This window comes from Sphaeramia orbicularis, chromosome 1, assembly GCF_902148855.1.
Source record: "Sphaeramia orbicularis chromosome 1, fSphaOr1.1, whole genome shotgun sequence".
Lineage (NCBI taxonomy): Eukaryota > Metazoa > Chordata > Actinopteri > Kurtiformes > Apogonidae > Sphaeramia > Sphaeramia orbicularis.
This window is the reverse complement of record NC_043957.1, coordinates 34179458-34202763: the sequence shown is the minus strand read 5'-3', so window position 1 is coordinate 34202763 and position 23306 is coordinate 34179458. Positions and strand designations below refer to the sequence as shown.

The window sequence follows — 23306 nt, the reverse complement described above, 5'->3', positions numbered from 1 at the left end:
CTAAGATGGTCGAGCAGGAGGCACTTGTTGAATTGAGGTGGAATGACCCTATTGTGACATATATATATCGAATCGTGAGCTGAATATCGTATATCGTATTGTATCGTGAGATTAGTGTATCGCTACAGCCCTAGTCTGAAGAAGTTAACAATGAGCAGGGAAATGATTAGATAATGTTACTTACTAATATGGTATTAGTGTGTTCTTATCTTAATTTGACCTCATTAATCTACCTTCATTAAACCATGTGATATCCTCACACAGGAAATGCCTACGCTACACCATCTTTGAAAATAGAGGATCCTTGTTTTAAGCTTTAAAACTGTACTCGAAAAAAAACAGTGATAGATGCCACAGTGGCCTCATCGACTTGTTTTATGTCTATGGGTGATTACCACATATACGGCCCTATAATGATGTCGGAGCCGTACACCACGCACTGCCACCGCATTGCATTAAAATGAAATGTGCATCCAAGATGGAGGTACTTATAATGACATTCAACTCCCAGCTCTCTGTGACGATGAAAGAGAAAGGGCTTTAATCTATATACCAACTGCATAACAGCGAGGTTCCTTTAACATTGCCATTGGTGGTCAAAATCTCCACTGGCTACAATAGTGCCTCTCTTACCGTCATCTCTACAATATGGAAGTGGGTTGAAAGCGGCCCAAAATTCCAGAGCCTATTAAAGGTTTCATCTGCAAACCTTACACCAGAAAAGCTGACAAAATTTGTTCAGTGTGTAAGCCCACTGTCTGAGTGGTCTAAACAGAGGTCTGTTGGAACTGAATGGGTCTTGGCTATGGCCATCAGGCTCCTATACACATTCCACCAACTCGCCCATTGTGAGGGGGATTACTGAAAATTGGTTTCATATAACATGGAACAAAGACTCAAGTCTCTCACATACATACACGACTCACACACACACGCACACACACACAAAGCAGCATGCTGTCCTTTGTGAAGACCAACAAAACACACTGGAAGTCCTTTTCTGGAAATTATAGTGTACTTATCATGACTTTCTGTGTTGAGTTAATCCCAAAATACTTAGGCAGGCACACGTAGGGAGGAAGAAAACTGAAGAACAAATGAGGAGGTGAGCCACAAAATGATATTACTCAGAAGTTGGATGCTATTTATTCAACTTCTGTCATCTCTCATAGAAGCAGAAGGGAAAGATTAACAGCGGGTCAGACAAGGTAACTGAGAGGTTAAACAAAGAGCAGAGTAATAATGTAGCAAAGAAATAATGTGTTGGATAAAGATTTACTATCTATACATAAGCAAAGGGAATGAATGGGAAGTAAGTAAAGGACAAAAAAAGGAAAGGAAGGGAGAAAAAATTAGAAGAGAGAATATAAATGAGGTTGAAAGAGCGGTGATGAGGATGGACAAGTGAGCAAAGGAACCGAGCTTTTCAACGCTAACAATCACAACACAAACATGCTATTCCCCTCTGTACAGACGCATACACGCATTTACATTCACGTCGGAAAGAAGAGGAGGAGTTAATATGATGAGATTTTAACACATACCATTGCACACTTTGACAGTGTTTCTGTGCGAGTCAGTTTGTCACCGTTATTGTCTCCATCTCTCACATCCACTGAATCCAACGTTTACATTGCTTGTCCTGCATTTGTCAGCCCTTAATCTGCGATTCTTCAAAATACCATGACTTGTCATTGGAGGGGTTGGGGGTGGGGATTTGTCAGCTTATCTGGCTAATAACAACTATTTGAAATAAATGCATTTTCTCTTGCCATTTGCCTTTGTCCCTGCATCTCTCTGTGTCACCCTCTGGTGATTTTATTTTATTTTAGATTTTTTTTTCCCTCATTAGTGCCAGCGGTTGAATCTCTCTACGTGACACTTATAGAATATCTAATGGTTTATCTGCTTTTTTTTTGCTTACAAGTAGTTTTAAGCTTTTTCTAAACCTCCTGGGCACACTGAATGGCATTTTGAATCGTAAGTCATTTAATTTCCTCGAGGCACCTATCTAGCCAAAGTCTTTTGTGTTTCTAAGTTTAGGGTGTCATGTCAACTTCTACACTTTTGAGACAGTTTAAATGCCAGTTAGATAAAACCACACACTTACGGAGAGAACGGCCTTTACAACATAACACAACTACAGATTAAACAATAAGACAGGCCGACGTATTCTTCCAAACTTCTAAACTTCAGTTAAAATGCTACCTGTTATTATTTATGTGCAGCTTCAGCGATGTATTCAGTCAGCATCTGCAGCTACACTTTCTGCAATATGTGAGGCTATATTAGCAATACACTGCATGGTGCCAGTGTAATTTTCTCTGTAGTTGTATTTCATCAGTCACTTTCAATAGTAGCAGAAAGCCAGGGCTAATATTTTAGTCCTGCTGCTTGACCTCTACCCACCCCTTCTTCCACCTTTATTTTTATTTTTTCCTGTCTTTGCAGATATCATTTCTCTTGGGATAGTGCAGAGCTCCAATTGGGTTTATGGGGCATCAGTGCAGCTTGATTTTGTTATAAAAGCATCCCAATAAAAACTGGGGATGGACACACAGGGCAAAGGGCCAGTCGTACTGTAAAAACAATAGGGATTCACCATGGGCACCCAGGGAGCATATGGTCACTATGCTGCTTTCCGCAATAAAACCAAGAAATGGAGAGATAGGGACGGGGGTGGGGGGTGGGGGGGGGTGAATGAAAAATTGTGCAGAAGTCAGTAGATGAGGAAGGATGAATAAAAAGGGAAACATATACAGACAAGAAAAAAAGGCCTTGGTTGAAGAATAAAGAAACAATGTCATTAATACCAGTAGTTAAGACTGTGCAGACCAGTAACCAGTGAGGAAAAAATCCTAATACAACCTTAAAATTATCAAAGAATCCCATTAAGAACCAAGTGCCTATGTTCTATATTTCTGTCAGTCCGACTGAGCAGACATTGTGTGAACTTGTGACAGACCTGAATCACTAAACCCCCTTAAGCTCTGGACTGAGTAATATCATATCAGTATGTAATGCTTTATATAGAGAGAACAGATAATAATAAAAAAAAACAAACAAACACACACACACACACACACACACAGTATGCAGTGTGTCACATACACTTGTCTTAGACTAACATCAATATTACATTTCTAATACAAACAACATAATTCCCAGACTATTATATATTTTAGACACCAAAAGCATGTTATAAAGTGAATCTATGATTATCTGTCAAAATGCAGGGCAAAACAAATTTGTGTGGAAATTAGTTTATTCAAGAATTTACATTTGTTGGAGGGATTTCATGTGAGCTTAAGGCAGTCAACACCAGGTGAAATTTTAATCTAAAAAAGGATAACAGCAAAAAAAAACAAAAAAAAAACAAAAAAAAAAAAACAACTTCCTGGAAGGGTTAGGCAGGAAAACACTGGCCCAGATAACATCTACATAAATGTGTTGTTTTTTTCTAACATACATAATATATGTTATGCAACTCCCAGCTTCATAAATACATTTTCTATTTAACTTTCCAACCATATTAACACCAAGTAAACCAAATAATCTTTAGATTATGTTATTTATCTCTCAGATTAGTTTACTGCACATAAGACAAACTTCTGACATTTCTGGTATGAACTAAATCATTCAAAGCAATGCCCACATTAGAACAAAACCAAAACATTCAATATACCTGGCACCAATTTTAGACCTATCACAACTGAAACTGTAATTTAAAAAAAAGAAATAAAACTAAAAATATTTTGGCTACAGTTATTCAGAGCAATTCTCTTGAGTTTAGATAAACTCATTATACAAATGTGACCTGTCAGAGCATGTGCTGTTTTACACTGCGTGTTTTCTGGATACCTGCTATTGTTCATTTGGGTGGTCCTTCAGCTTTTCTATGTTCATTTGTTCCAGTGCCATCCAAGGTGAGCACCTGCTATTCTACATTGACTCACGCTATTATTTTGTGTACTTCGTGCTTCTGACGTTTTTCTTTAAAGAGAGGTCTTGTATTTCACAATATATAGCACATTTTTCAATCAAATCACTCCATGTCTTATTCTCTATTTATACCCACTCCCTCCCTCTAACTTTGAAGTGGGCTAAAGTAGAAAAAAAACTATATATATTTTTTTTTTAATCAAATTGGTGCTTTGAGCAGTGTTTCAGTGATTACACATGTTGAAGACTGAGTGTGTTTTGGGGGTCGCACTCTCAACAAGGCTGTGTGTGAAAACTGTTCGTCTGCCTGGATTAATTGGCTTTCAACATTTGTGCATATTTGTTATGTATGTGAAATGATTTCAGGAGCATTAAGGGTCCAAATTTTGCATACCACTCCCTTAGTAATTCTAGTAGCACAGGGTCAGCGGTGGGTGGTCTTCGTGTTTAATTAAGCACTAGAGACAAAAAAATAAAGAGTCAAAGCTTACAGTGTCATCTCTCTCATCTCACCATGCAACAAATTAGACAGAAGAAAAACTGTGTTTGATTAAGAAACCTCAAGGACTTCAGTCAAAGATGTCAGTGGTTCAGTGTGGCTGTGCGTGCCTGAGAGGGTTTGTTTGGACAGTTTTTGAGTGATTAAAGGCTATCATTAGCCACACTCTTTAAAAAAAATGCTCAGGAGACAAAGGAGAAACAAGACAAGGAGACTGATAAGGGCGAGATGAAGAAGTTGTCATTGCATAGAGTCTATGTCTATGCCACAGACAGGGTTTCTGAGATCAGCAGAATGGTACATGAATAAAAATGGAAAGAACGAACTAGGGGTCGACCGATTATTGGCTTCTATATCCATCATTTTGACCATTATCGTTATCGGCTTTTTAAAGTGTCCGACGGCCAGTATGACGGATCAAACTTAAAACGGGATTATTTTGGCTCTGATGCAGCTGACTGTCTCAGCTCCACGCATTATCACTCCCACAGCACCATCTGATTGGTTACAAGGCCGTGTGTGTGTGTGTGTGTGTGTGTGTGTGTGTGTGTGTGTGTGTGTGTGTGCGTAAAAACTGGGCAGACACAAGGAGGAGAAGCCGCCCCTCGCCAGGTGTACAGACTTACGTGAAGGTAAGTTGAGGCAGCAGATTCTGCAAAAGTTGTAATAAACATCACAATCCTCTCCAACTCATGGCTCCAAATAATGTAACTGAAAGTCCCATGATATGAACGCAATAAGTGAAAGCACTGTGAAGGGAACGCTTAGCGACTAGCTTTTACCATGTAGCTCAGCTTCGAGTGCCCCCACCTCTTCTGTATTTATCACTATGAGACTGCTCAGTAATCATAACGATAGGGAAAGAGTCTGTGATGGTTGTAAGGTGTGTGTGTGTGTGTGTGAGGGTGTGTGTGAGAGAGAGAGAGAGTAAAAACCTGCTATAATTTCAGGTTGGTTACTGGAGGGCTGATGAGTTTAGCCTTTTTCCTCCTCTCTGTCGAGTCGGTCACTGGATTATAGCATTGATGAGCATGCACAGTGCTCGTTAGCCAAGTTGGCTAACTTCAGTCAACTGGTATGGTGTTATCAGTGCTGGGATATTGAAGTGTGTGTCAAATTAGAAGCTGTAGAGGAGCAGAGTGACAGAAAACGGTTGGGAAATGTTTAACAACAACTCTCATGATCCCAGGATATTTTATTTGACGTTTTTGCATTTTGAGAGATCCAAAGCATTAGAAAATGACATTGTTAGACAGAGTGTGTCTGAAGCTGACTTTGATAGTGTCTTGTAGGGATGGGAATCGAGAACCGGTTCCCAGTAGCTCGATTCCTTGGAATTGTTTGCCTGCCTGCTTAACGATTCTGCTTATCGATTCCGCCTTCATTGTGCATGCGCGATGATGTCAGACGTACGCTGCATTGTTTTGGTCAGAATGTAGCCAACATGGCATTGAGGTACAAATGGTCTAAAAAGATGACACCAGGTCCACTGGAACACTGTCAAAGCTTCCATGTCTTGAAAAGGGTGGAATCCCAACAATATGCTCAAACATTTGTCCACAGCATGTGAATCATTTACAGGAATGTCACGTATTTGATACTTTACTTAGCAGCGCGCTTGTGAATGTAGTGGCAGAGTGAACGCCAAGCCGTTTCCGGTGTGGGCAACAAACGTCGTAACTCCTCAAATACAAGTTTCCGAAGGTAAGACACAACAGGACAACAACAGGAGACAAGCTGAGCCAAGTCGAACCAGTTTCACGCAGTAGAAATGCAGCAATAGAGGAATTAGTAAAGTGTCTTTAGTTTCACTTTCACTGTGCCCCTCCCCTCCCCCCGAACCGGGCCCAGCGTCATCTGTTATTATTATTTGTACATACTATATATGTTATATTTTATGTGCACAGATGGAAATATAAAAGACAGTTAATGCAAACACACCCGTTTGTACTCTTTTATTCCCTCACCCAATGAGAATCGATAAGAGAATCGATAAGGAATCGGCTCAATAAGCAATATCGATAATGGAGTCGGAAACGTTAAATTCTTAACGATTCCCATCCCTAGTGTCTTGTAAGAGGAGGAGAGAAACATGATGTTCTGTTTTTTGGTTATTTCACTTAAATTTAAGTGAGAACGATTCAGTTATATCGAACTGCACGATGACTTTATTTAGGCCTACTTGTAAAAAGTATAGAGAGCTATTTATATATTTTCAGTTGAATTTATAATATGCTGCTGAGCCTAAGAGGTCTCGGATTTAGTTTTGTTAAATGAAAAATAAACATGCGGAACAGCATTTAAACAAAGTTAAGTGTTGGTGTTTGTATGATTCTAATTTTTTTACACCAAGATTTTAATTTTTACAGCTAAAGAATATCGGCTCCAAATATCAGTGTCGGTCTTCATGATTACTAATAGCTAATCGGTATTGGCCCTGAAAAAAACATATTGGTCAACCTCTAGAATGAACCCAGTACATTTAAGAAAAACAGGAGGGGGTTCAGTCTTCCCTTTTTCATTCTGGTGTAACAATATGTTTGAAGTTATTATGTTTATACAGCAGTCCCTTCTGAATATGAAATGTCCATTCTAGTAATTAGCTACAAGTGCTGTGTCCAATAATGAAAAAGGGGTTGTAAGGTTGAGTGAGCTCAGCACTACGCTACGGTGTGTGCTAAACACCGTTTTTGTTTTGCTTTTTGTGAAAAAGCAATTGCTGTTTTTCTGATTTCAAGTACTGTTGCATCAATATGGCACTAAAAATACCTTCATTATGAGAAGAGACGGGGAGAGGCAAAGCTGGTAACCTTATGTGTAAAGTAAAAGACAGAAAACACTGAAGTGAGGTGTGGACTCACTAAAGGTCATGAAGTTGCATGTCTGTCTGACCACCAGAGCTGCCTTCTTGTTTTCCAAGGTGTGTTGTGTGTGTGACCTTTAGCCTAGTTCTTAACCCTCTCTCCATCTTTTAATTTATTTTCCCTTATCTCATCTTTAACATCTTGAAACAGCTTTCAGCAGACTGCTTCACTATACATGCTACTGAATGTTATTGTTAATAGTCAAAGCAAGGGGCAGAGGCACAACACGCATTTTAGAAATAGATGTGTAACTGGCCAAATAAGGTAATGCTGGTCTTCGCGCCTAATAACTGTGTGCTTAATGTGCTGCTAATTAGCCTTATGAGCCAGTCACATTGTTATTTGCTTCTGCTTTGGTGAACATTCAGTCTCAATCACACATGGAAAAATAGAAGCTCTTGAATGTTTATGTTGTGTTTTTGTAGAATCTCAAGTTAACTTCTGACACAGGTTAATATCTACAAGCGCGTTTCGGTCCTACTTTGGTTTCCGTCCTACTTATAATACTATGTGGGTATGGAATGGCAAAACCTTACCAGTAGAAACGCTGAATTTACAACAAGCAAATACACCGTCAAGATTTAATACTACAAAAAGTCTGACCGTATTCTCGGTCAATGTCAAAGTAACAAAATGAATAAAAGAAGATTTTTGGAAGTCATTATCTCCATGAAGTCGATGTGATTGCTGTGGGGGATTGAACCACCCTGGCAGACATTTGTTCTCTGCTTAACATACCTCCTGCTTTGCCTGCTTTCATCTTTTACCCTTAGTAGAATGTAATTTGATGCTATTAATGTTATTTGGTGTTTTTTTTTTTTTTTTTTAATATGAATTGTTTAGTTTGGCTCATATATCTGGGAGTTTTTCTTTTCACTAAATTCATTATGCAGAGGAAACACAGGTTACTTATAAAATTTACACCGGGGTAAATTTCTCAGTAGCATGCAATTTAATGGCAATTGCAAGGTTGAAAAGCATGACGTAATCCTCCATAAGATTTATTCTGATGATTGGTGCCTCTCAAAATTGTGTTTGCAGATAATGTAACACAACGATCCTTCAGATGACACTGTACATGTCCTGTGAACTACACAGTATGATACATAATGACCATAAGACATTTGTACTTCACAATCTTGGTCTGATGAAGCAATTGGCACTGAATGGACAGGCGTACTGGCTCCTTAACTAATTTTTGAGCTCAAGAGTCAGCAATAAAGCCACTAGAGAAGATCTACAGTCCAGAACCTTTTGAGCTTTATTGCCCGGAAAAATGCATGCTTTAAAGCTTTATCCCCCATCCAACTATTTGGAATGTAGCCTTATGGGCTGCAATAACAGTAGGCTAATGTAATGTCTTCTCGTTCAACAGCTGCCCTAGCATCAACGGCGATGCGATGCCAGTTTCACAAGGGAGATGGCGAGCTGGTTGCACTAATCATATCTTCTTCTAAACTCTGCTGGTGAGACTAATTGGCTGGTCGATAACCTGAACAGCTGGGAAGGGGAGTGACAACCAGTTGCTCAGCTCAAACAAGGGGCACAACAATCATTGCAAATCAAGCTCCTCATTAAAAGACATGAACTGTCAGCAGTGGCTAAAAAGAGCTCTCCCTCACACTCATTGTTCATTTCTGTGAAGCTTTTATTTCTTATCGTAAGTGTTAATTAAATTTCAGCAGTGTGTTTGTCAACTTTGACAGTGATTAGGGGGATGTTTGCTGCTGGACTTATAATTGTGTACTGAAATAAGATTATAAACTGTGCTCTTAATGGTATTTATGGCTTAATTAGTTTCGCATTTTTAACACAATTCACCTGCAGTTTTTCAATCTTGCCTTTGCTTCAGAAGACTGCATTAAGTTAATGAGTGTCATCATAAAAACAGTGAGACGTGGCTACCTGTGTTCAAAAAGTTATTTCGGATCATAGATGATATAGTCAGTTAGACAGGCAAGGGACAAAACTATAAACCCTTGTTAATCTCAGGGGAACTGGTAAGAACCATCAGCTATTTTTCTCTGTCATTTAATTAATACTGCTCACCGGTTGAAAGTCTCCCAGATAGGATTGTGTTTGACTGAGTGAATGCGAAATAAGAGAGGAGCGATCACTTAGGATTCTCTGGATAAATAAATGCTTTGAAAAGGCTGTGTTAACATAATTCAATAATTCATAACCAGTTTGGTCGTTTCCAGGTGTAGTTTTATCTAACAGGGACTCACTTTGTGGTGGTTAAAGCTCTGTCCTCCGGTCAAACAGGGCTAATCTGAACTCTGTGGGGGGACGGATTGCCTCACTCACTTCCTGTCTCTCTCATCTGCACGTACCTTCTCAAGACAAGTGTTTTCAATAAGGCGGTCTTATGACAGCCTCTCCACCATGCAAAGAAACACAAAGGAAAACACACACACACACTTGCACGCAAAAGTACACAGTCTTTAGCCCCGTGCAGAGTGTTAACAGCCTTTCTGCCAGTGGAGCAGAAAGACTAAGAGTTTAATAAGAGAGACTCATCAGATATCAGTGACAGGCAACATGTACATACACACAGTCTCTCTCTTTCTATTACATACACACAGAACGAGGAATCGCTCCACAATAAGGCTTTCAATCTAGTTTCCCATTTCATACTCAAGACTATGTGTGTTACATTTAATACTTGTGTGTTTCTTTCCCTGTAAATTTGTGTATGTATATGTGTGTGTGGCCTGTGAACCGTCACAGTGACACTGGCCTGTCTAGGAGGATAAGAGTGTGACATCTTATCAGCCAAAAACCAGACACATACACAAGCACAGATTCTAAAACACACGTACACACATTCACAGTGGGATAATGTGCCACCTCATATCGGCTATACAGTGCTGCCTCTCCCCGTAGGAGGGGCGGAAGGGTATGTGAGAGAACAGCGGGAGGCAGCGAAAAAAGGAGGGGAGTGGAGGCATGGTGAATGAGGGGGAAAAGTGGAGGGATAAAGAAATAAAATGGAAAATGGGATGAAAAGAGCAACAGAGGAGAAATAGATAAGAGAAAGGGGAGGAGAGAAAGAGTTGTGTTACGACAACATTTCCTTCTGGAGATAAGCTGTGTCAAAGAAAGGCAAGGATGAATGATCAGACACGAGGTATGGCAGGTTAGCTGTGAGCCAATGAACCAAAAAGTCTCACTACTGCTGCATTAGTTCTTCTAACATAAAAGTCAGACATTACTGAGATTTTTTGCAAATATCATCAGATGTACAACTGCATGTGAGTCCAGCCGCATGAAATTGAGTATGCGACTTTAATATTATGTATCATTAAATTGCATAAATTACTTTTACTCTCCATAGCCCTCAGGGAAACATCGATTGTAGTAGATGTTTAATATTGTGACAAAAATTGTACAAAATGACCACAGCCATTCAATGACCACTATCAGTCAATGCCATTTGGAAATCCACTGGTTGCAACATTAGACACTGTTGCCTTTTTTAAAAGTCTTTAACTGATTTAGCCTGGGTATCTCATTGAGATTGAGATCTCATTGGGAAGAGAGACCCGAGTAAACATGATTCAAACAGGGCAACAATCAGACAAATTTAGTCAGGTAATCAGAGGAACCTTGATCAGTGTTCCTATTCCTATTTGCGCATTTTAAAGCAAACACTGAAAACGCTGGAGAGATTGTTAAGCTTATAACAAGAAGAGTAAATTCAATCAGATGTGTCCACTGTCCTTGAATCATATCCTGAATTCCAGAGTTGTAGTTAAAGGTATCTATTTTGTGCCAACAGCGACCTTGACCTTTGGCCAACAAAACCTAATCCGGTCATCTGTAGACACTCTCTCAAGTCATTTTTGACATTGTGTTTTTAATGATAATGATAATGATGCACAAACACATCTAGATATTTTTCACCGGTCATCAATTATTTGACTAAAAATGAGCTAAAGTTAAAAGGAAAATGTAAAGATACCAGCACAGGTGCACAACTTTTACCCTTTACTCATTCAATAAAACGACACTGCTATTTGTGTTTCTCTGTTCACTGCGACAGAGCAGCAATGTTCAGTGATATGCTGTTGGTACCTGGCTCTAAAGCTCATGTGCAGTTATTTGCTCTCCAAACCGCCCAGTGTTTGACTGGGTTGGTAGTTGTTTCTTTCTGTACTTTCATCTCTCCCTTCTCCACTCACCCCAAATGGTCAAGACAAATGGCTTTCCAGCCCGAGTCCAGTTTTATCTGAGATTTCCTCTATTAAACAGAGTTTTTCCCTACTATTGCTAGACACTAGGGCTGAAAGATATATCATTATCGTATCGATATATGAACATTCAAGATATTAATATCGAAAAAGCAACGATATAAACGATATAGATTTCCCTCGTGCTCGTCCTGCATGTACAGCTCTGGAAGTCACAACAAATTTAATTTATTTGTACTTTATGTTAATGTTGATGACTGGCAGTGAGTTCTTATTAATAAAACTGCACTTTCCACATTCTTTTGTATTATGATGTTAGTATTTTTCTGAAAAATGCTGGGTTTTCACCGAACCCGTAGTCATATCGTATAGTATCGATATCGAGATATCTGGCATGAATATCGAGATATGAAATTTTGTCCATATCGTTCAGCCCTACTAGACACTTGCTCTTGGAGCATTTGTTCTTGTGTCCCCCCCCCACCCCACCCCACAGTAACACTGTAGGTCTTGACCATACATTTAATTAGGGGTGTAGGGGTTCGGTACGTTTTCAGCACAGGGGTCTTTGGTTCGGTACGTTTTCAGCACAGGGGTCTTTGGTTCGGTACGTTTTCAGCACAGGGGCCTTTGGTTCGGTACGTTTTCAGCACAGGGGTCTTTGGTTTGATACATTTCTCGATACGATTTTTGGTACTGTGAAGGAGACCGATTAAAAAAAAAAAACTTTATTGAAGTAAACAACTGGGTTACAGTTTTTGTCTTGGTAGCGGTAATATTAACGGTTGAGTGGTGTTGTTTTAAATGCGTTATGAAATTTGACACGTTACCAGAAATATAACTAATCTTCACGAAACAATGCCGGCACACCACTCTTGAAATGCTGAAATGCTTCGAAATATGGGATCTTAGAGAATCAATCAATCAATCTTTATTTATATAGCATTTTTCATACAGTGAGGACGTAGCATTTACATTTAAATTTACAAAACAGTCCCCCAACACACACGCACACACATAAAAAGACAGATTGAGCACGGGAGGACCACAAAGTAAAAGAGGAGGCGCTGTCTTGGAGCCATCCACACCAGGGGGCAGCCACCAACCCCGGCAACTCAGCGCCACCAAGAAGACGGAGGGTCTTCCAAGTCTAGCTTTGTACCTGTGACGTTGCTCTGAGCTGCCGTGCTGGTTCACATTCAGCATGTGTGTGGTGCATGTACCGCTTAGCCATTCGTCTAGGATATCAAATACTGCACATGGGTTCCGCTTGCGGTCACCCTGCTCATACTGTGTGCGTTCCACTTCAAGGTTCGTATGGAAACTTAAGGCGAGTGTTTGCGTTCTTCACAGAGGCTACATGTATTCATTCGGTACACCTCTGGTACACATTGTGTTGAAGACTCCGAAGCGAAACAGTTCAATACAGTCGAGTGCACCGTTACACCCTTACATTTAATATTAAGTGCCTTAAGAATATGTGTTCCTTTATTTGGCACAATATGAATAAAGTTGAACTGAAGCTAACTATACTGACAACATCAGAGAGGTGACATCTGACTGACTGACAGACTAGTTGAACTACTTACCATTTAGTCACTATATGAGTCAGTGTGTCAAACTGCATAAAAGAGAGAGACATGTCAGAAGTATGAAGTTCCTACTCCATAATGGTACTGAAATTTTAATATTTACAACCACAAAAAAATGTCCTTCATTCCCCTCCAATTCAACAAGGCTGGCACAGATATTAGCCTCAGAAATGTCAGGGGAATGGCAGAAGAGAAGAGAAGGAGAGCCGGGGGAAGAGGAGAAAGGCAAAGGAAAGTGGACAGGGGGGCTGTGCAAAGTAGGCTTAGGTTAAAGATGAGTGAAATCATTCATTTTATGACACGTCATAATTATAGAAATGTCAAACGAGTGCATAGAAAAAGGTGGTTAAGTGAAAAAATACAGGGGAGGTGATGTGGGAGGGGAAAGGGGTGGATAAGGGGATGAAGAGTGGGAGATGGAAATCCTTTTGCCACTCAGAAAATTAGTTATAGAAATGTTGGAAAGGGAGGAATAACAGAGGGGGGAAATGACTTAGGAACACAGGCCATCAGTCACTGGGAAAGCAGGCCTGACACGACTGCATCAATAATTCAGATGACTACAGCTAATGAGCGAGATCCAAACAAATCACCACTGAATTCACTTAGAGAACACTGAAACATCTCACTACGCAAAATATGGCACCATTATGGCTGCTTCTTAGCTGCAGTTTGGGCAGAACCGGCAATACACAAGGGAAAGACGGGGCTGGATACAATATTCATCTCTCTTGAACTGCTGAAATTTATTTTACTGAGGTAAAGGGAGGAGAGAAAATCAACGGAGACTGAGCACTGGCATGCATGCATAAGAGAGTAGAGACAGATAAAGCAGAGGGGGAAAACATTTTTACAAAATACAGAATAAAGGGAGATATAAACATCTGATTGAACTTATGGTTCTTATTTCCTTAGGACAAAGCAACAGCACTAAGTAGCTAATTCATGCACACTGACAGCATTATCAGCATGGGAACAAGGGAAAAGGCTGGATAAAATTCACAATTTACCAGCAAAAGTATTTATATGTGCATCACAAATGCAAAGCTTTGTAAAAAAAAAAAAAAAAAAAAAAAAAGATAAAATAAAATGTGAGTACTTAAACTGGCAAAACAATATGTCAACAGAAAAAAAATCATATTGTAGAATATCATAATTTGCAAATACTTCTAAGAAGGGGAAAATTCATCATTTTTAATGGTATCTGCCTGTATTGCAAAGTGCATGGGCAGAGAGACAGTGAAGAATGTGTAAATGGTGAATTATGGTTTATTCTCTGATGAATATCTTACATAATAGTGTTTACACAGTGTTTAGCTTCATGAGCCTCAGTCTAAACTTAGCAAGTAGCTTGGGTTATGCCCTGAAGGGCCTACCTGTTTATTGTGCCTCTGTGTGCAGAGGTAGCAGGTTCTTATTATTCCAATCCACTTATTTGACTGGTCCCTGGTCCCTGTGTGCAGTAGCAAGCCCACTGCTTTGCAATCTATATCTCTCTGTAGATATACAACTCTCTAGATACTGTATATAATTCTCATTCTTGCCTCATACTCGCTGCCCTGGACTTTTTTTTCCCTTTACCTCCCCTGACTCCATATACCTTGGTATAGGAAGTGCTTACACTGGTTCTTTCTTTGTGCTGTCGTCAGCCCTCAGACAGAAACACAACACAAGCTAGATATAATATCCAGCAGAGATGGGGTGATGAACGAGTGAATATTGAAGGGATATAAATATCCTTTTCTTTCTTCATGACAATTGCCTCCATTCCCACAGGGGCTGAGGCTATAGCAGAATTTACAAAAGCCGGGGTCCGGCACTGCTCTACTTGGTTATTTTTTATTTTTTATTCTTATTTCCCATCAGAAAATTGACACTTTGTGTATCCTTCTTCTATCAGATACTATTTTTACCTTTATTTCATACATCATACTCATACATATTGCCCATTTTTTACAGTAAAAATCTCTACACCTTAGCCCCTCCTTTCCTCTTCAGTTCCACATATTTATCTTTACCCGGAAACCACACACAAATGTAATCTGATTAGCTCTAAGCCACGATAGCTTTTTTGCTCATAAAACTTTCTAAGACATAAATAATTGTTCCTTTAAAAGTGCCGGTATCAGCGCTCTGGGGCCCAGGTCTGACACTAATACCGTGATACAGTACACTTTTGTGGAAAACCTTACTGTGCCAATCTGAAATTCCACTGCAAACTCATGAAATGAGATTACCGAGCCAACCCATTCCCGGTAAACACAGTCAAAGTTGCTAATGAAATTTAATGGCATTCATTGTTGAAAACAAGAAACAGACACTAGCATAGAGTCACACAAAACAAAACTCACGTCACATCACAACAACATGCATCTTTTAATACACTGTTCCTAAATTAACTTTCCTTTCTTTCCACCCTGCAAAGGTCAACTGTATACGGTTAAAAATATATTTAGTGCAAATTATCCAGCCTGCTGCAGTCATTTTAATGACAGTTAAGTACTCAATGAACCAAGACATGGAAGTGAACTAAAGACAGCATAAATAAACAAAGCTTTGAATAATCACCTGATATTAAAACCCCACTCTAGAAAATAAGTATTGCACTGTTCAAGGACAGCCTAATCATAACTTATACGCAGTCAGGTTCTACAGTTTAGAGCCAAAACCTATTGTGGCAAGGGAAAACGGGGAGATGAAGGGCAGTGAGGGAGTGCAGAAGTAAGTGAGATGAATACAAAATGCTGCTTCACCATTTTGTCCATTTCCACCTAAATAAGATCTTCCTCCACGTCCTCCAACTCCTGCTATGGCCCCGGGCAGGAAAGTAGGAAAGTACATTTCTCACATTATAACCCCTGAATATCTCTCCTGTGGCTCATTGGAAGTATGTCCGTGTATATGTGTATGTATAAGTATGTGTGGCTAGCTCCTGTCTGCTTGATGGTAAAGAAGTCCCCAGTAATATTACCTAGAGCCATCTTTTCATAGACGGTTAAGCAGCTGGAACCAACAAAGTGCAAAGTCACATTTCTGCCAGACAGGATGAGCCAGTTTAATGTTGATGCAAAATGTTTTACTTGGAGATTTGAAGATACTTCCAATGTCAGTGATATAGAAGTAAACTAATAATAGCCCGACACATTTCGGCAAGGTAAGTGATTGAGAGACGCTCTCTCTGTCGCTCATTAGGTAATGTTGAGGTGTCCTTGAGCTCATCAGTGCCTAACAGCAGCAGACTGTGGCTATAATGGGAACCTCCCCGGTGTAATTTTGTGAATTTGAAGCAACACACTGCTAAAAAATAAGCAACTGTATCAGCAGGCTGTCACTAGATAAAAATGGGTAAAAATAGGACTTTTAGAAACTTTTCATTCATAACTCTTATCTCAAGTGTTAAAGTACAGATCTACATGTATTAATGTAAAGTAAATCAACATTCTGCACTTTAGAGGACCAGGTTTTCTTCTAAGGAGCAACATTAATATGCGTTTTTTTAACATCAAGTATATGGTATGCATGAGAGTCACCTAACTTGTTTTGCACATGAGCATATTTAACCCACCAAAAGGATATACAGTACAAGTTCATTCACAGAGAAGAGCCACTTCATTTAATTATTTCATTATGAGATTCATTGATGCATTTTGGTATTTTATCACAAAGGTTCCCAGAAACTGAAAACAATATTAGCATGAAGTGTATAGCTTAGCTGTAGCTTGTAATTACATTACCACTACATTAGATCAACTGGCAGTTCTTGATTGAATTATGAGAACTACTTTCCAAATCTATCTTTATATAGGCTACTTCACATTTATAAAAGTGGGATTGGAGCTACCTGGTTTGACTCATCATCTATATTTGCTTAACCATCTGCTAACCAAACATTTCTGCAGGGTAGTCTTATTTTCATAAGCTGTGATGAAGCATATTTGCCAATAACAAAGATATGACATTGATGAGATAAAACAAGGCATAACTACCTAAATCACTACAAAATACTGCACCAAAAATATAATTTATACGCAATATATACACAAACTATACACAGTCTGGTTTTAAATTTGTTGATGAAAAGCAATTATCTTCCAAATATATTTTTTCACACTTGCACATTATTATTTTAGCTCGTATATCTGATGAAATGTTGGTACTTTTGAGCCCTGTATAAACTTTAAATCCTTAGAAATTAATGCATGAACTAAATCCATTTCAGTCTTTAAAATCATCATCTATGTAGAAAACTCATGCACCAATAAAAGGAATGTAGCGAAAGATTCTTACACTATTACAGAAAGTCACCTGTTATGATAACCTAAAATGACTAATCTGTGCTAATTCCCGCTCCTCACTTCTTTCACTCCAACACATTATTTACGCCATAAACCTTTCAATTTTTCAACCATTCCCTCGCTCACTCAAACACTTATTATCTGTAGTTAATCTGTCCACTTAGTCATCACATGGTCCTTTCACTGTTGGGGTTTTTAATTCATTTGCTGACACAAGAAATACATAATTCATTTAAATATTTGTTCACTTGTCAAGCATTTGAATATGCATTTCGTCATATATTCATAATCCAATTTGTCCTTTCAACCACTCTCTTCTATTTATATGTAAAGTAGGGAGAGAAAAAAAAAGGTGCTGATAAGGTGGCGCAAAGTTAGCTTATAAAATGAAGAGATGTTTATAAAAAGTTGTTATTCTAAATACAAATATTTCATTACCAGATTGATGATTTAGATATGAATGTGCAATATCACTTATTTTTGCATCACAAATGTTGTCCATTGTAATAGGCCACTTAAATTTCACTCTCAAACATAGAACATGAGACATGACATGAAAGGTTTAATAGACTGGGATATGAATGACATAACTGACAAGCTAATCAGCCTATAAAAAGTAGATTCAAGATTTGTCTGTGAAACTACTTTTTCTAGTGTATGGAAATTGCCATTATGCTACAAGTAACATAAATATGGTATTCGTCATTTGCATTATTTTGTTATTAAGTATTACGACTATTACAGTTCCTAGCCGTAGTAACTGTACCATGTAAATCCTCAAAATATCACCATTTATGTCACTGACGTAAAGGTTTCCAATGCAACCTTGTGGAGAGGGGACAGCTGGAAGTCAAGCATTCACCACTACAGGCAAGTCTGGTGTGATTATGAATAAAGAAAAAGTACTAATTAGGGGTGTGCGATATTACGATATTAGATTGTGATGGATTAGAACATATCGATGATCCGCCAAAGTAGAGAGATCGTGGAATTGTCTATAATATGATGTAGTCAGAGCCATAGAGTATTCAGCGGCTCTGGATGTAGTTATAGGATGATGCACAGACACATCACGTCAGTTCATGTCCATGTCACATGGATTTCACAAACGCTTTGCAGCGGGAGTCATGGCTGACAGCAAAATGGGCGAGTTGCTTCCTAAAAAGAACTCCACTTCTATCGTATGGAATTGGTTTGACTTTTCCCCAAACGAAAAAGCGCAAACAACAGTAATTTGCAAAATTACCACCTGCTCTGTAAGCCTGGAGTACTATTTGAAACTGGCATTTCCTCATAGATAATTTGTTTTGTTTTGTTTTTCATTGAAAGCTACCTCTAAAACCAAGTGCAGTTTAGTTTTTATGTTGCTAGAGTGCAATTAGTAAGAATGTTGGTTACATTTTAATATGTTTATGTTCTTGGCACATGTTGGCAAAATTGCACAAACTATTTAAATTAAAAATGTTCTGGAAGGTTCGTTGGGCTAAACTGTATTATTTGTGCATTTAGGGCTATGTTTTACATAGGGAAATTGTTTGGTTGCACTGTTCAGAAACTTGCAAATTAGTCTCAAAGATCAGTGAACAGAAACGAGATAAAAATAGAGATTGTGATTTTATTTTTTAAAAATTGTGATATGATATTCTTGCCATATCACTCACCCATAGTACTAATAAACAATCAGCACTGTACTCCCCACAGGCTTGAGTGCAGCCCTTTCTGCCACTTTACATCGACAAAAAAACAAACAAAACCACAGCTGCCTGCCCTTCACTTCCGTTTTATCTGAAATTGAACAAGTTATCGCTTCAATAAGTAACCACACATTAAGCTTCTTTCTAAAGCATCAGTAGTAGTGATACGGTTGCGGAGATATGTAAATCCTCCTGAGACCCAGGAAAGTACAGGTTTCGGCTTTTTTACATTAAATAACTGCCTTTATTGGAAACAGCACTATGCAAAAAAATTTCAGATGCGTATTAAAAATTTATTTTGGAATGTCCTTTGCAGTGGACAGCGTTTTTGTTTTTTTTCTCTCAATAAAGCTGTGAAACTCTTGTACCCTGCAGAGGACAAAAATACATTGCTGGGTCTAAGGAGGATATAGCTAAAATGTGGTCATTGTAGGATTCTAGCTTTTTTTTTTTTTTTTTTTTTTTTTACAGTTTAATCTTGCCAACACCTTTTTTTTTTCCCTTTCAACTTTATTAACATTTGAGTATACAGTACAACATTTTAAACAAACAAGATGTCAAAAGAGAAAATGCATTTGAACATATAAGTTTAAGAAAATAACGCATAGATTTAAAAATACAAAGCATAATATATAAATAATAGTAAAAAAAAAAAAAAAAAGAAAAAAGAAAATAAATTAAAAAAAAAAAAATTCTGACAAATATAAATAAATTAATAAATGCAACAGAGAGTTCAGTTAGTATCAAAAAATTGTTTATAAATAACCAAGGTGTTTGTGCTTTTTTATTATAAATGAGTTCTAAAGATTTAATATAATTTCCAAATTCTAATAGAAAGATTTTAAAATTTGGGAGTGTTTTAGTATATTTGTTTTTATGTATATGAAATTTTCCAAATAATATGAACAAATTTACAATAAATTCTAGATTGTTAGTATCATGTTTAAAATAAGTAATTACATTTTGGGATGTTATATTTATTTTATTGTTACTTTTAGATATGATATCATTTTCCATTTTGGACTAAAAATTAGAAGAATGTTCACATAAAAAAAATAAGTGTAGAGTAGTTTCAGATTCAGACTGACAAAAGTTGCATATTTCTTCCATATCATAAAATCGACACAAAATAGCGTTGGAGAGATATGTTATGTAAAATTTTGAGATGTAAAATTCTAATTTTGTTTGTAATACAGTATTTATATGGTAATGTCCATGCTTTTGACCACTCAATTTTAGAAAAAGTTGAATTCCATACTGCTTTACCTCTGGGAGAAATTTTCCTCTTTTCATTCAATGCATTGCGTATATGTCTGTTATTACAGCTCGAACTAAAAATATTAATGCCATTAATCAGTATACCAGGTTTATTTGTCTGTGATGTTAGATAACTGAGATGATTTTTCAGTGAGACAATACAGGGTGGGGAAGCAAAATTTACAATGAACATTTAGTTGTTTTTTTCTCAGCAGGCACTACGTCAATTGTTTTGAAACCAAACATATATTGATGTCATAATCATACCTAACACTATTATCCATACCTTTTCAGAAACTTTTGCCCATATGAGTAATCAGGAAAGCAAACGTCAAAGAGTGTGTGATTTGCTGAATGCACTCGTCACACCAAAGGAGATTTCCAAAATAGTTGGAGTGTCCATAAAGACTGTTTATAATGTAAAGAAGAGAATGACTATGAGCAAAACTATTACAAGAAAGTCTGGAAGATACTATTAAAGAAGAATGGGAGAAGTTGTCACCTGAATATTTGAGGAACACTTGCCCAAGTTTCAGGAAGCGTGTGAAGGCAGTTATTGAGAAAGAAGGAGGACACATAGAATAAAAACATTTTCTATGATGTAAATTTTCTTGTGGCAAATAAATTCTCATGACTTTCAATAAACTAATTGGTCATACATTGTCTTTCAATCCCTGCCTCAAAATATTGTAAATTTTGCTTCCCCACCTAGTATACCATTAGGGATTGCTTTGAATACATAGTTTGGGATTCTAGCATAGACAGCATCTGACGGTGCTGTTAAGATGCAAAGAAGAAAAGGGCTGAACTTCCTGCGCTTTTCAAAACAAAACCACAATTGACAGCTGTGTAGCCATGTTTGGCAGCAGGACGTCTTATCTACATGACACATTTATGTATCCATGTAAACACCTAGAAGTGGTTAATGCTAACTCCTAACCGTAATATAAACAATAGCTAGCTTAGCTCGATTAGGCTGGCGAGGTTAGCTATGCGCAATATTAGCTTCTGGGATACAAGAGGAGAATTGAAAAGAATACGCATTGCATATATCTTCAAAATAAAACCATCTTGCAGATTTAAAACGTCATGTTTCATAAGTGGCGTTTATAGTTAGCATAAGCTCATATGACCCAGCTTCTGATAAATGAACTTCCTGCTTGCCTCTACCTAGCTTAACACAAACCGGCAGATACAGCCAGCACATACCCGAACAGCGCAAAGATAGTCCCGGAAAAATACACACAAATAGTCAAAGCCTTACCTCCTTCTTTTTTTGCCCTCCCCCCGGTGGCATACATAGCAGAAGGAAGACGAAAACAGACAGGACCGGCAGGTGGGTAAGGGATTTGTACCAAACAGACGCCATGACGGAAGGATGCTCAGATGAATGTGAGACACTGTCGGCAAAGGGATTGGATACTGATTTGACCAATCAGCGACAAGAGGATTAAAACGCGGAAGCCTCTGGGGTTTGTAGTTTATAAATGCAGCGGCTGTTAAATGAAGATGTAGCTGGAACTCTCAGTATGAAAGCATAGCGGTATGTTTGTTTAAAGATTAATTTCACCTTCCACTAATTTTATGCACAGTCTGTAACAAATGATCACCAATTAAACTGCATATATGAAATAATAAGTGGAAATACATGCAGATGTTTCTACTCAAGTTCAATGTATGGAGACAATGTCCATTCATAACACTGGTCAACAACAAATTTATTGTTTAAGTTTTTTGAGCTGATTTAGGATCATTTTGGTGTGCTGAATCCAAAAATCACATTAATTTTGCTCAATCAGGTCAACTTTCTCAACTATGCTACATATTGGCTTTTTAACATTTTTGCTTACATTTATGGGCATTTTCACATCATATGATACAAAATTCTTTCATATTTCTTGCAATAAACGAGTTCTGAAGATTTTACTTTTGCCAATTTATGATTAATGTTTTTTTTATATTACAGGTGAATGAAATGGCTTCGACTAGAAGATCTTGCAAAAATAAGCCTGACATATTCTGCTACATCTGCGGTGAATACACTATTGTACCTAACAGGAATCAAGTCACAAGTTTCATGAAGTGTACTTACCAATCTTATTTTGGTATTAGTTATTATATTTTGTGAGAAGATCAAATTTTTCAAAATCAAATTAGCAAAAAAACCTGACCTGATTGAGGAAAAACAGATGTCATTTTTGGATTTAGCGGTGCAAAATGGTCCTAATTCAGTTGAAAAAACCTAGACGACTTGCAAAAAACAATTTTTTGTAACCCAGTGTACTCTGTGGCAAGTAGCTTATGAAACTGTAGAGCAGACCCAGTTGCTTTTGTTGTTGGATCACCAGCCTAGGGACTACAGATGGAAATTAGCACTGCTGCTACAATCTGGCATGTTTACAGCTGCAATTGTTGTAGATGTCCATTAATATGCACTGTCCCTAATAAATAAATAAATACATGCATACATACATACATACATACATACATACATTCATACAATCATACACACACATACATACATACATACATACATACATACATACATACATACATACACTCATTCATTCATACATACATACATACACACACACATACATACATACGTACATACATACATTCATTCATTCATACATACATACATACATACACACACACATACATACATACATTCATTCATACATACACAGACATACATACATACATACATTCATACATACATACACACACACACACACACACACACACACACACACACACACACACACACACACACACACACACACATACATACATACATACATTCATACATACATACATTCATACATACATACATTCATACATACATACATACATACATACTGAAGTTTTGACAGAGTTGTTTGACACAGTTGTAGCACACACAGAGGTGCCACCATGAAAAAAAAAATGTCACTTTGGGTCCCATCCATTCAAACCATGCAAAACCTA

The 23306-nt window shown here is 37.8% G+C and overlaps 1 protein-coding gene across 1 annotated transcript in view; it reads right to left on the bottom strand.

Moving 5' to 3' along the window:
- Window positions 1-21737, bottom strand: part of tusc3 (tumor suppressor candidate 3) — a 102492-nt gene extending 80755 nt beyond the window's left edge. Inside the window, exon 1 of the mRNA XM_030146460.1 lies at window positions 21601-21737. Within this exon, the coding sequence (XP_030002320.1) occupies window positions 21601-21705 (105 nt within the window). The 5' untranslated portion in view covers window positions 21706-21737. The remainder of the gene's footprint in view (window positions 1-21600) is intronic.
- Between the last annotated feature and the right edge of the window lie 1569 nt (window positions 21738-23306).